This window comes from Rhinopithecus roxellana, chromosome 12 (assembly GCF_007565055.1).
Source record: "Rhinopithecus roxellana isolate Shanxi Qingling chromosome 12, ASM756505v1, whole genome shotgun sequence".
NCBI lineage: Eukaryota > Metazoa > Chordata > Mammalia > Primates > Cercopithecidae > Rhinopithecus > Rhinopithecus roxellana.
The window spans coordinates 42,015,378-42,030,716 of NC_044560.1; the positions used below are offsets into that span (position 1 = coordinate 42,015,378).

Consider the following 15,339-nt stretch of genomic DNA (forward strand, 5'->3'; position numbering starts at 1 on the left):
AGTGAAATTTTCTTAATTTTTCTAAAGATATTACTACTGTACTTCTTGATCATATTTTAAGTACATATGAGTACATGTACATTCTTATACAATGTCTAAATGAGTTAGAAAATTATTATACCTATAGAAGCGAAACTTGGAAATTATTAGAACCGCTTAAACTAAAATCTTTATAACACACAATCCTATTGACTTTTAAAGCTTCTGCTTTCCAGGCGCTGCTTTCTAGGCTGTGTTTTCCAGAGTTTATAATTACGTAGTTTTTAGTATGATGAAAATAGTGGATTCTTGTACCTAACGTTTTATCCTCTTAGAACTAAGAGACGAAGCTATAGAACTTTGTTAGACTATTTGGCAAGCAAAATATATGACAGTAAATATCAGAATTTTATTGTTTGGCCAGTGATTATCACATTCCCAATTCAGTAAGAAAAATTAGTCTGGGACACAACAGGGTACTCTCTTCTGTTTGCCCAGAATCAGCTCTGGATTTTAAGCCCAGACTTCAGTGGACCCAGATAGAAAATAAAAAGTCTCTGATCTATAGGCCACATCAGGATGTTATTTTATGAAGAGTTCTAGAGCAAGGTTGTGAAAATCGGGGTGTAGATGGGGAGCAATGACTCCTCCAAATATTCATTGCTAACAGGCTATTCTATGCAGTTTGTTTTAACAAATCCTGGGTTTAACTGAGACCACAGGACATTATGGGCTGTTCTATAAAGCATTCTACGTGGAGAGGAGAGGATAGGGCATATGAAATTCACTAAACTCTCTGGAAAAAAATAATATATATGTGTGTGTGTGTGTGTATATATATGTGTGTGTGTATATATATATGTGTGTGTGTGTGTGTGTATATATATATATATAACCAAGACTGGAATCAGTGCAACAGTGGGAACTACCTTTTACAATGTATCCATTGCTTCATAATCTCCATTTGTTTGGAGCCATCCTTTAAACAAAAGCAAGGCAAATTTTATATGGATTTAGAGGCTAGGTCAGGTTATAAGGATTATAAATTTCCACTGGTATGTCATTGTGATTATCTTTGTTTTTGTCTTTCTGAAAGATTGCACTTTCCATAACACCTTGTGTGAGAAAATAAAAACTTGATCTAATTGAAAAAATGTGTTCCTTTTTATTATGTACTTTTGATCTTTACAAATTACTCACATATTTTCCCCATTGTTCTTCAAGACTGCATATAAAATAAAGCTATTCTTTTTGGATCCTGGGCAACTGATCCTAAAGCACTGAACCTATTTTATTCTACCCTTCTTACCCCTGCTTCTGCAGCCTTAAATGATTTTCTCATAGTTATAGATCGGCATAAAATTTTTAGTCTAATATCTTTCCTCCTGGGGACTTCAGAAGGAATTATTTTGCCTGCTTTATAGACTGGCTTTGAATCTTTACTAGTAAACTCTGTTTACCACACATTTTTAAGAACTGGGTAAGAATTCTGCCCTGCCATTAGCCATCTTATGTTATCCTTACACACACACACACACACACACACACACACCCTAGTGTCTGGTTAGGGATCTAAGGAGAGAGTGGTGACTGTGCTAACTTTAGGCTTCTATTTTGTGCTAGGTATTCATTACTTCATTTGGTCATTTTCTAGCAGGCATCTCTCATATAGAACTTACATTATTGTTGTCTGATAGTAAATTGTTAGCTGCTCTTCCAGAAAAGAAAGATTGTATTCACTACTATATAATTGTGTATCATATTTAGTGCGTTCACTTGGTTCACCTCTATGTAGTTACATATAATTATAAGCGAGAAAATAGAACACTTAGTGTTTGCCATTTTATCTCAGGAGGAGTCCCTCTAAAATATTGAATTTTGCTGTGAATAGATTTAGTTATTAACATACTAATAATTATGCACATGAAAGTTCTTTACAGTTTGCCAAACAGTTTCACATCCATTTTCCCAGAATATCATCACAGCAATCCTATGAGACTAATGGGGCATGTAGTTGTAATATTGTCATAATCTCTATTTTCCAGATGATATAATAAGGCTCAAAGAGCTGATACAATATGCCATGGACCATACAGCTTATAACTGGTCAGGCTTGAACTCAAATCCAAAGCTCTGACCAGTTCTTACACATTTTCCATTATGGCACAATAAATGGTTGGTGCCTTATATAGTTTGCTGAGGCTTCATACACCAAAATGCAAGTGTGTATAATCTATAATTAAGATTTTATCCATAAGTGATAATACTCGTAGATTTGTTTTTTTTTTTTTTCAATGTTCTCCTGCTGTGAGGCCTTGCCACGTGTATCCTTTCTGTTGAGAAAGGAGCCTCCTCCTCTTTCCTCACTGTCCTTCAAAACATGAACTCTTTACATGGCTTTCAAATCCCAGTTCCTATCTCATCTCCTCAGAAGAACCCTCTCTGAACTCCCTCTCATAGGACCTACCACCCAATCAAATTAAATTTGGTTCTTTTGTTAACTGTTCTCAAGCCACCATGGACTTCCCTTACAGCATTATTTCAGAAATTATTGTTGAGGGATAATAGTAAGAGATATATTTTAATCTTTATTTTTCTTCATTACCTGTCCCTTCTCAAGTTAGTGGCTCTGTGTTTATAAGCTGAAGGAGACATATAAAATGACAATAAATCAAATACATCCATTTTTGTTCTATAAAAGCGCAGGACTTAGAAAAGGTATTTGAGACATAGACCAAGTATCTTAAACATAGAGAGAAATGTGAAGTTTCCTCAGGGATGGAAAGGGGTAGGGGGATGAGAAAAAGAGGGAGGCCTGTGGATCCTTAGAGCAGAGGAGATCCATGTCCTGCTTCTAAAAACCATTGTCCAGGAAGTAGTAAGACCTGTGAGGGACCACAGGAACTCTGAAAGCCATTCCTCTTGTCATGAGTGATGTGCAGCAGCAGCAGCAAAGAACCACTAGAATCGAAGAAGCCAGACAACTGCGGAGGCACCAAGGCACCAACTCTTTGATGACAGAAGGGCCTTGGCACACACAGAGTAAGATGCTCTAGTTATGTCCAGGGAAGGGGAAGGAAACCAAGCCCAAGTTGGACTGACATTAACTTGTCTGGATGTTGTTTGTTTCTGCCAGCTGAGTGGTATGGGAACTTGGAGTCAAAAACTGAACAGAGTTCTAGCAAATACATTTCTTGGATAACTGGATTTCTAAATGAAGGTTTGCACCGACTGTGCTAAATGTTCATTTGTACAATCATTTGCTTAGTGCCTGGCTCTCTCCTAGACTGTAAGTTCTTTGAGGGTAGGAACTATGTGTTTCAATCACTGCACTATATTTACAACAGCTAGAGCAGTGGCTCACAGCGTAGTAATGCAACAAGTATTTATTGAATAAATGAATTATCAAATTAATGGGGAAATGATAGGTTCATGCTTGCCCTTTATCACAAGAGGGCGTAACATTTTAAATGGAATTTTCTAACAATTCTAACAAAATATTTTGACCATCACAGAAGGAAAAAAAAACTTTTTTATTTATTTATTTTTTTTTTGAGACGGAGTCTCCCTCTGTCGCCCGGGCTGGAGTGCAGTGGCGCGATCTCAGCTCACTGCAAGCTCCGCCTCCCAGGTTCCCGCCATTCTCCTGCCTCAGCCTCCCGAGTAGCTGGGACTACAGGCGCCCGCCACCTCGCCCGGCTAGTTTTTTTTTTTTTTTTGTATTTTTAGTAGAGACGGGGTTTCACCGTGTTAGGCAGGATGGTCTCGATCTCCTGACCTCGTGATCCACCCGTCTCGGCCTCCCAAAGTGCTGGGATTACAGGCTTGAGCCACCGCGCCCGGCAAAAAAAAACAAAAAAGTGTCAAAAACATATAAAACATAAAATCAGCCTGGAAAGTGGATTAACATAGTCATAGTTGTCTTTGGTTCTACAGCAATATAAAATCAATTTTTCCCTTCAAGGCAAAAACTAACCTATGATCCCTTTCTTTTAAAGAGTGAGAATTGCTGCTACTTTGTAAGATTGTGTTCCTGCCCGCCATTTGGAGAACAATTTATCTCTGATGTAAAGCACCTAGCAAAATGCCTGGTACATGGTATGCACTCAAAAATGGCAGCTCTTATTCTGATTATCCCAGAACCACATCCCCATGTCCTGGTCTGAGAACCTCTTTGCCCTTTGTGGTTGACTGGGTCCTTGCCAAGGCTCCACTTCTCCTGCAGACTATGCTGATGACCTCATTTGTTCCTTCACACGATATTTAGGCTTTTTTTTTTCTTGTTTGTTTAGGATTTTGTACAATGTCAAATCCACCCTCAAATCCATAGAAGATTTACTAGGCTATTAGTCTTCATTTCTTTAGGTTGACGTATCCATTTAGTGATAAAACTAAAAGGCTGACAGTTTACATTAAACGAATTCCTGGGTTAAATAGAAAGCATAATGTATCCCTTAAGTTGGAACATATAAAACATTGTTATGAATCTTATAAAAATGAACACTGCATTTTCTAAATGGATGAGACATTTATGCAACATCCAGAACAACTAATGAAAAATGTACTTTCACCATGTCTGTATTTTCCTTGAATAAGTCAACTATTAAAAGACATGGTGCCATTATACTAGGAGAACAGAGGATTCCAGGATGTTCTGGCGGTTTTAAATCAGAACTCACTGATAATAGTTTTATTGAATTTTCCAATTATTTGTTGAGTCTTTATTTCTAATAGCCTACAATGACAACAAAAAAGTAAGAAAGCTGCTGCTCTGTTCATACAAAATAAAGCTTTAAATATAAATTATTGTTTTTAAGATATATTTCAAAAAACATGTTTAGTTGCTCATTTTATTTTATTTTAGGTGTATTTGTTTTAGATTTTCTCCCAGCCTTATTTAAAGTATAATTAATTGACAAATAAAAATTGTATATATTCCAATTGTACATTGTGAAATGATTACCACAATTAAATTAACTAACACATCCGTCATCACACTTAGTTACCATTTTGTTCATGTATGTGTGTATGTTTGTGTGTGGTGGAGAACACTTAAAATCTAATCTCTTTGTAAATTTCAAGTAAACAATACAGTATTAACTATAGTCATCATACTGCATATTAGATACCTAGAACCTTTTCATCTCATAAGTAAAAGTTTTCACCCTTTGACCATCTCCCCATTTCCACCATCCTCCAGCCCCTTGTAACTACTGTTCTACTCTATACTTCTATAAATTTGACTTTTTAAAAAAGATTCCACATATGTGAGATCACACAGTATTTGTCTCTCTGTGCCTGACATCTTTAACTTAGCACAATGTCCTCCAGATTTATCCATGTTGTCAGAAGTAGCAGAATTTCCTCCTTTTCTTACGGTTGAATAATATTTTACCTGTGTCTGTGTGTATCACATTTTCTTTATCCATTCATCCACCAGTGGACATTTAGGTTGATTCCATATCTTGGCTATTGTGAATAATGTTTTAATGAACGTGGGAGTGCAGATATCTCTTCAACATATTGATTTTATTTCTTTTGGATATATACCCATGAGTAGAATTGCTGGATTGCATAGTAGTTCTGTTTTTAAATTTTTGAGGACTCTCTATACTATTTTCCATATTTGCTGTACCAGTTTACATTTCTATCAGCTGTGTGCAAGGGTTCCCTTTTATCTACATCCTTACCAACATTAGTCTCTTCTCTTTTTGATAATAGCCATCTTAATAAGTGTGAGGTAATATTTTGGTACTGATTTGCATCTTCCTGATGATTAGTGATGTTCAACTTTTCATATACCTGTTGGCTATTTTATGCTTTCTCTGAAAAAAATGTCTATTCAAGTCCTTTTCCTATTTTTTATTTAGGTTATTATTATTATTATTGCTATTAAGTTGTATGTCAGCTGGTCATTTTAATCTTTACTAATATGGCATTAAAAATCACTGTAATGAGTGGTAAAAAAGTGTAATCTATAAAATCATGCAAAAAGTTTTCTAGATAATGTTATTTCAATATCCCTTCCATACATATTCTTCATAAGTTAACCAGGTTTAAAAATTGGAGGGAAAGGAGTTTCAGATGGGGAAAAAGAGAATATGAAACTTCAGTATCTGTAAGGTATTTAATATAACTGGACCACTTAGAGGGTATCTAAAACCTGAACAAGTAGAGAGAGGCCAAATCATGAAATGTCTTGCAGGCCATGTTAGAGAAATTTGGAAATTTTCTTCATGGAAACTGTTGGAGGGTTTTAGAGATGGGTGATAATCATGAGTTTCAGAAAGATCATTCTGGCAGCAGTATAGAAAATGGATTGATGACAGGGCCAACTGAGAGGCCATTGCAGCAATGCCAATGAAACTTGAGGTCGTGGTAGAGGGGATAGAGAGCAGTGGGTGGATCATAGAGAAATTTAGAAGGTAGAACCAAAGAGACTTGGTGATTTAGTGGATGTTTGTGTATGGAAACGGTTTAGTCAATGGAGTGTGAGAGAAAATGAGGAGTTGTGAATGACTTCCAGGAAAAGCTGAAGGAGTCACTGCATCTTAATGAAAACTCTGTCTAGAAGCATTAAAAATAAGTATCAGTCAATGATGAGCAGGTACTATCTGTGTCAGAAAATAACAAAAATAAATTAGTATTTGCTAATGAATTTATAGAGATATCATAATCATAATTATCAAATAATTATATGTGATATGCTTTATAATTTATCAGAGCTATAATTAACATTACTGCAATTGATCCTGTGATATTTTCAATGTAACAAATCAGAAAATCAAATTACAGGTTAAATACATCCTCAAGGTCTCTTAGCTGGAAACTAGAGTGCAATCCTAAAAGTCTAACATTCTAACACCAAGGTTCTGTTTGGTGGCATTCTCATCATTCTAATTACCATCAATGATCAGTCTATTGAAAGTTTCCTTGTGCTAGAGACTCTGATCAGCACTCTTTGCATCATTTCATCCTTACAATTAACCAATGAAGTTTGTATTATTATCTCTATTTTACAAATGAAGAAACTGAGATTCAGAGATTTTAAGTATGTCTTAAAATTTTAAGTATTAAGGTCACATAGCTATTAGATGGAAGAACTGATATCTGATTTCCAAAGTCCAGTGCCACAAACAGTATATACAACTCATGCCAGCCTACTCCAAATACCATCTATTAAGTATACTGTCGTCATAGTTCATTGATAAATAGTATATAAGTGAGTGATATATTTACTGAATTCATTGTTTGGTTGTTAATTTGGGTTTTTGGTACACATTAACTGTAAGCCTTCATATAATCAATCATATTGAAAATGTGATAATTAATTCCAATTGTTAAGGCCAAATAACTTATTTTGCTTTGATCTAGAAACTTGAATCATTATAAACATTCTCTGCATCTGTAACATGTAAGTAACTGTAAGATAATTATACTAGTTAGGATAAGCCAGGTTATGTTGTTATAACCAGCAATCTCCAAATCTCAGTGGCTTCAAATGATAAAGGTTTCTTTTTCATTTATATTACATATTCATTACAGGTCAGTGGGCAGTTCTGCTCCATATTGTTCTGACTCAGTGATTAGGTTCCTACATCAGGAATGCTGTTGGTAACCACAGCCGGGGAGAGGGAGAGAACTGGAGGATCAGACACCAATCCTTAAATTTCAGGCAGAAGTGACGTATGTCACATCCACTCACATTTTATTTGCCAAAATATGCCATATGGTCTTGCCCAATTTTAAAGAGCAGAGAAATACAACCCTACCATGTGGTGGGACAGAGGAGAATTAGAAATAAGTCTACTCTAGAAATTCATAGCAATCCCAGATGTTAATCAATTTCACAATGGAATCATTTCCAAGATCAAATAAGTTGTGAAAACATTGAGTTAAACAAAGTTAAAGAAATTTCCTCACTATAATTCTTCTCTGGGCTCTACTATATTAGTAAGCATTATTAATCTCAAAGATGGAGACTACTATCATGCAATCCTTTTTAAAAAAAAAAATATTCAAAGACCATCTGCAAAGACTCATGTTCTGAAGAAAACACTGTAAGAAACAGTGCCGTAAGACCTTTCTTATTAGAACTTGTTTGTGGAAGGATGAAAGGAAAGAAGAAGGGAAGGAAATGATGAAGGAAGGGAGGAAAGAAAAAGGCTACAGCAGTGCAAATTTATGGATGGTTTTGAGATTAAGAGTTATACAGAAAAGTCATCCATAGTAGCTAGTCCCAACCAAAAATAACATTTTCTAATCCTTTGTTCATGACACTGTTAATTTATTATTTATTGAATTATATATTATGCTAGGTGCTATACTTGTGTTAACTCATTCCACTTCACAATAACATTATGAAACACAGATTATTATTGCCTCATAGATGGAGAAATTAAAACTTAGAGTGGAAAATTACATATTGTGTCTCCTATGTTGAAATCGTAACCCCCAAGGTGATGAAATTAGAAGAGCGGGTCTTTGGGAGGTGAATAGGTCATGAGGACAGGACCCTCATGAATGGGATTGATGACCTTAGAGACCCCAGAGAGCCAGCTTGCCCCATCTTCTGTGTAAGGACACAGAGAGAAGTCCCAGAATCCGGACCATGCTGTCACCTTCCTTTTGGACTTCTCAGCCTCCAAAACTGTGAGAAATAAATTTCTGTTGTTATAAGCTACCCAGTCTCTGGTATTTTGTTAGAACTACCTGAATGAAACCTGAAATAAGACACGTCATAATTGCCACATAGATAGTAAACTGAGTTACAGACCAGATGAGGAAGAAAAATCACGTCCATCTCCAAATGAAAAGGATTAAGTGCTCCTGTGAGATGTGCAAACAAGAAACTTTGGTTCGTCAAAAGATGGAAAGATTCCTTTTCAGTTGGTTATCCTTTCATGGACCTTGAGGTATGTGAAAAGAGTGATGTTTGGGTACCTGAGTGGAAAGCATTAAATGTCATATTGTTTGGATTGTCTTCTGGAGGTAATAGTGAGCCACTGAAGATTTGTGAGGTGGGAGTAACAATCGGACAATTATAGCAAGACTGATAATTTGAAGTGCAGAGAAGACTTTTAGCAATTAAATCCAACCCTCTCAATATACAAATGGGGGAAATAAAGCCCCCAAATTTCGGGCTTCACATCTAGGGCTTTTATTATTGTCACGAGCCTTTTCATCTGGGTAGCTGAGTTGGCTGGCTGACTTGCCTCCATTAGGTCACAGAATGAGCTTAAGTATTGCCAGCCTTTCATCCCAAATTAAATGAGCCTTAATGAGGTATTAAGAGCTGGCAGAAGAGGGGACTACTTTGCACCTGGGGGATCAAGTGGTGGTGATAGCAGGATCATGCCAAAGTCCGTCTGACATCCAAGGTAGGGATCATCCCTTGGCTGAATATCCCTGGGGTTGTGCAGAAGCCCAGTCCATAGCCACTGACCATAGATCTACTGCAGTGCTATGTTAAAACTGGCATTGTCAAGATAGGCAGTACAAATCTGCAAAGAAGGGAAAAAGTTTGGTAATACATGGCTTAATAGTTGTTGATGTTGTGGGTGTGGTAATACAGATGTCCCTCTGGAGTTGATAAAAGACACTGATTTTGACCCATACAAAGATGGAGTAGCTTTGTTGACAGAACCATTTCTGTTTGTTTGGTCGCTTTCTTAGCAAATGACCTCCCTACCTCCCAGTTGAACAAGCCAGAAATCTAGGTATCATATTTGACATCTTTCTCTCCATTGCCCCGATACCCAGTCAGTACCAAGCCCTTCTATATTTTGAATACGCGTGTGCCCTATCCTCTCTGCCATGACCTTAAACAGGCCACCATCATATCTAAATTATTGAAACAGCTTTTTCTGTTTCTCCTTTTTCAAGTCTTGCCCTTCTTAATCCATTCTTCACACTACAGCCAAAGAAATGGAGAAAGCAAGACTCTTGGAAATAATTTTTATTTTTTAGAGCAAAAAATGCTTTCAATTAGAGAATAGATTATTTTGTTTTATTTTCCAGCTTCCCTACAGAAAAACAGTGATTTCACAAGAAGAACAAATGATATGATCATGACCACAGACTTAGCAATTTTTTTCCAACCAGGAATCACAGACAAGGATTTCACAGAATCAACTAAACCATTATTTGTTCAACTTGCTAAAACCTGGGTCAACAGCTCTTTAAGATCTCAAACTCTGGGATTCTCAGTTTAGGTAAGACCTTTGCAAGAACTAGTGCTTTCAGAGGTTTTACCAAAAGAGAAATTTCATTATTTAGCTACTTGGGATATGGACTCAGCTTTCTATTATCATAGATATGTGTGTTGAGAAAAGTGTACCTAGGTCATAGGTGGAGGATAACAAGATCCTAGTCAGATAAAATCTTCTGAATTTTGAAGTTATCTTTTTCAGTCTTCTGATGGTGAGAGGAGAAGCAGCTAATAATTATTAGCTGTGGGGTTTTTTTGTTTTGTTTTGTTTTTTGATGGAGTCTCGCTCTGTCACCCGGGCTGGAGTGCAGTGGCATGATCTCTGCTCACTGCAAGCTCTGCCTCCTGGGTTCACACCATTCTCCTGCCTCAGCCTCCCGAGTAGCTGGGACTATAGGCGCCCACCACCACGCCTGGCTAGCTTTTTGTATTTTTAGTAGAGATGGGGTTTCACCGTGTTAGCCAGGATAGTCTCTATCTCCAGCCCTCCTGATCTGCCGGCCTCGGCCTCCCAAAGTGCTGGGATTACAGGCGTGAGCTACCGCGCCTGGCCTATTAGCTGTTTATTGTAACAAGTGGGATACACATTATCACATTATCACATTAGCTCTATGAGGTAGTTACAATCATCAACACTATTTTACAAAGAAGGATGCTTTAAAAAACTTGCTTAAGAGTCTAGATCTGGTAAGTAACAGCCAGGTAACAGCAACGGCCAGGATTCAAACTCAGAACATAAGAACTTGCCTACTTAAGTGTGATATCCCATTGTTCTGACATTCATGTTGCTTTCAATATTCAAAAAAACCCTTGTGAGATGGGTCTTCCCATTCTAGAGATATGGTTATTGAGGTTCAAAAAGTTTTTTTTTGTTATTTTATTTTTTTGTTGTTGTTGTTTAGAGACAGGATTTCACCATCACCCATGCTGGAGTACTGTCATGGCTCATTGTAACCTTGAACTCCTGGGCTCAAGTGTGCCATTGTGCCTGAGCAATTTTTAAATTTTCTGTAGAGATGGAGGTCTTGCTATGTTGCCCAGGCTGGTCTTGAACCCTGACCTCAAGTGATCTGCCTGCGTTGGCCTCCCAAAGTGCTGGGGTTACAGGTGTTGGCCACCAGGCTTTGCCCCAACTCAAAAAGTTTAAAACTTGTCTATGTCACTCAGTAAGTAGCAAGGCTGAGACTGAAACTCATTCTTGGCAACTTTCAAAGTCCATGAGTTTTCCATAATGCCTTCCAAGAAGGCATCTGTTTTTATCATCTCACAGATGCGTTGATGGTATTCAGGAGTGACTGGATAGCTGGCAATAATCATAAAACCACATTTTCAAAACTTTACTGTGTAACCCTATGTGCTTAGCAAATATTGTAAAAATGAGGTTCTGACCAATAAAATGTCAGGAAAGTTAGTATAAATTGGTCAAGAGGGTGACAGTCACTCCAGAATTTGATTTGACCACACTTAACATATCAGATTCTCGTTCAGTCCTCAGCAAAATGAAGGGCTCCGTTTTCACTCTGTTTCTATTCTCTGTCCTATTTGCCATCTCAGAAGTGAGGAGCAAGGAGTCTGTGAGACTCTGTGGGGCAGAATATATACGGACAGTCATCTACATCTGTGCCAGCTCCAGGTGGAGAAGGCATCTGGAGGGGATCCCTCAAGCTCAGCAAGGTAACAGTAACTCATGTGTCTCCTTTATTTTCCTTTCACGTGTCTCTTATTTTTTCAAGCTGTGTTTTAAACCATTATTTTATTAAGTGTTTCTCTAAGTACTGTGGAGGCATTTTTTATGTCAATTTAAGGGATTAATTATCAAAATATACTGAATTTGGCTTGGGGAGGTGATGAGCATGCTACCTTTCAGAAAATAAGGACCTCCTTTTTTAGTCCCCTGCTTGAAATCATTTGATGGCGTGACCACTTCAATGAGCTCAACATCTGTGGAAGGTACTATGGAGGCTACAGCAAAGCATGTGATTTCAAGGAGCATGTTGAAGTAGCAAGACTTTCACACATGAGTAATTATACAGTATAATAAGTTAGAATTCAGGCAGTTGTTAAATATGGATGCAAGGAAAGAAGCTGACCTTAATTGAGCACGTTTAAGTCCCAGGAAGTTACATGTGCAACATTTCATTCAGCTTTCTGATAAGGATCCTGTGAAGCAAGCAAAATTACCACCATTTATCATTTTACCAAGAAGAAAATTCTTTCTCCCAGCTAGTGAAAATGTGGCTAGGTAGCAAACCGGGTCTATCCAGCTTCAAGAGCCAAGGTCTTTACTAATTCCATACTGAGTCTCAGGTGGGAAAGAGAAGGTGGTGGACTTTTGTAATAAGTGACAGCGTCATGGAGGTGGTGGTTGTTGACAGAGGTCCTGAAGGATTTGGGGATTATGAAAGGTGGTGGGCAAGCAGGGTGGGAATTCTAGTAGTAGGAATTGCCTGATCAGGATTTTGAAGGTAGAAGTGAACCAAATGTCTTTCAGAAACGGGGAAGTGACTGACTTCACTATATTTCTTTATTATTCAATTCAACTAACTTAAAAGTTTGACTGAAATTCTTTCTGTTAATTATATATTAAAGTATGAGGTAGAATTTATTTAAAATCCTATTTTTTAATTTTTATTTATTTATTTGATTAGAGACAGAGTCTTGCTCTCTCACCCAGGCTGGCACAACTATACCTCACTGAAGCCTCAAACCCCTGTACTCAAGTTATCCTCCCACCTCAGGCTCCTGAGTAGGTAGGACTGCAGGTGTGTGCCACCACATCTGGCTAATTTTAAAACATTTTGTAGAGATGGGGTCTTGCAATGTTGCCCAGGCTGGTCTCAAATTCCTGGCCTCAAGCAATCTTCCATCTCGGCCTCCCAAAGCACTGGGATTACAGGCATAAGCCACTGGGCATGGCTGAAAATCCTATTTTAAAAATTATTTTTTTAATTGATAAAAATTATATATATTTATTGTGTATAACATATTGTTTTGAAATGTGTATACATACAATATACATGTATGTATAGCTAAATCAAGCTAATTAACATATGCATTACCTCACATACTTATGTTTTTGTGATGAGGACACTTAAAAATCTACTCTTTTAGCAATTTCAGGAATACAATGCATTGTTATTAACTATAGTCACCATGTTGTACAATAGACTTCTTGAACTTATTCCTCCTAACTGAAATTTTGTACTCTTGACCATCTCTTCCCCAACCATCCCCCTTATCCTGTGATAACTATCATTCTCCGCTACACATTTTTGAGTTTGACGTTTTTAGATTCCACATATAAGTGAGATCATGTGGTGTTTGTCTTTCTGTGCTTTGCTTAAGAGTCTATTTTAATAATTGATTGTATTTGCTATGTTTTATTCTAAAAAGTTAAAAAGGAAAAATGTTGTGACCATATGTATGATTGTTAAGGTTTCAGTTTAATTTAAAATGATGTTGGTAATGAAAACATTTTAGAAAATGACCTAAACTGTTCATATTTGGGTGGGCTGTTGTATTGAAAAAGCATGCATTTTCCATTTTCACTACCACTTTAATATTGAGGTTCATATGACTCGATGCTAACAAAAATTATATGGGTTTTTAACCTCAAGAGAGTAAGCATAATTTACAGGATTTACAACCATCTCCGGAATAGCAAACCAAAATGCATTATAAAAAATACATTTGAGATATCTCTGAAACACATAGGGCAGTGGAATGGATGTCTGTAAGGCTAGCTCTGTTGGACATCACTGAAATCATACTACTACTTATTAAATCTTTCTCAGATTTTCAGAGTGTTTTCCCATACATTATTTATCTGATCAATTCTGGTTTACCAACCAGCATCCATTCACTTAATTTTTCATGGTGCTTGCTGGTGTTCTAAGGCACTGACAAGTCAATTTGAACTAAATAAAAGTGAGAGAAGCTTATATGTGAACTTTGGAAACAACACTTAGGCAAAAACTGAATTTCACTTTTTATTTTCAGATGTAGAGGTTTAAGTCTCCATTTCCTTCTTTACTGATCAAGATTGCAGAGCATACACAAGGTTGTTTTTTTGTTTATGTGTTTTTTGTTTATAGCACATAACTAATAACTTTGGAAGTTGCTGGTCATCCAGCAAAGGTAGCGAGTAAAAGAAGTCAGGTCCTGACTAGCTGAGCGACACTGGCTGTCACTCCTCCTCTTTGCACTCAAGTTTCTGCCTCTGTAAAATGAGAAGAGTGGAGATGACTGTGCTCTCCCCAAAATGTCTAATCTCTCTGAAACCAGACCAACATTTAAAAAAATTATGTGTAGGATTCTATTTCATTTCAGGGATCCAGTGCATTTCCCCAACAGTGTAATATGTTTGCTGCCTTCTTTGTAGGAGCTGTCTAAGGATGTATTCTTTTTTTCTCTTCCATACAGCTGAGACAGGAAACTCCTTCCAGCTCCCAAATAAACGTGAGTTTTCTGAGGAAAATCCAGCGCAAAACCTTCCGAAGGTGGATGCCTCAGGCGAAGACCGTCTTTGGGGTGGACAGACGCCTACTGAAGAGCTTTGGAAGTCAAAGAAGCGTTCAGTGATGTCAAGACAAGATTTACAAACTTTGTGTTGCACTGATGGCTGCTCCATGACTGATTTGAGTGCTCTTTGCTAAGACAAGAGTAAATACCCAATGGGTGGCAGAGCTTTATCACATGTTTAATCACAGTGTTTTACTCCCTGGTAGAACACTAATATTGTGTTATTAAAATGATAGCTTTTGGGTAGGCGAAACTTCTTTTCTAAAAGGTATAGCTGAGTGGTTGAAACCACAGTGATCTATATTTTCTCCCTTTGCCAAGGTTAGTGAACTGTTCTTTTCAAATTCTACTAATGCTTTGAAATTTCAAATGCTGTGCAAAATTGCAATAAAAATCCTATAAATCAAGCTCACTGTGCTGTTTTCTTTTTAAAAAATTGTAAACAACTTTTAAACAGTAAACAGAAAATGCTGGTGATTGGAAAATCTAAAAATATGAATAAAAAATAAACATTAACTATTATTTCATCATCCAGAAATAACTATTCATTCTCAATGTTTGAGTTACTGTGTATTGTTACTGAAAACTTAAACATTGATTCATAGTGTAAACCAAAAAGTATCTGAGAC

At 37.0% G+C, this 15,339-nt stretch overlaps 1 protein-coding gene across 1 annotated transcript; it reads left to right on the forward strand.

Annotated features, from left to right (window-relative positions):
* Window positions 1-11,659: 11,659 nt before the first annotated feature.
* INSL5 (insulin like 5) lies at window positions 11,660-15,116 on the forward strand. The gene is made up of 2 exons (XM_010357085.2): window positions 11,660-11,863; window positions 14,612-15,116. Exons 1-2 carry the CDS (start codon window positions 11,689-11,691, stop codon window positions 14,842-14,844), a joined length of 408 nt encoding a protein of 135 aa, XP_010355387.1. The 5' UTR covers window positions 11,660-11,688; the 3' UTR covers window positions 14,845-15,116.
* The last annotated feature ends 223 nt before the right edge of the window (window positions 15,117-15,339 follow it).

What these genes read in the sequence shown, in the direction of transcription:
- INSL5 (XM_010357085.2), top strand. Translation starts at nt 11,689, where the DNA reads ATGAAGGGCTCCGTTTTCACTCTGTTTCTATTCTCTGTCCTATTTGCC. An exon ending in GATCCCTCAAGCTCAGCAAG is followed by an intron (nt 11,864 to 14,611) that starts GTAACAGTAACT and finishes TCTTCCATACAG; the next exon opens with CTGAGACAGGAAACTCCTTC.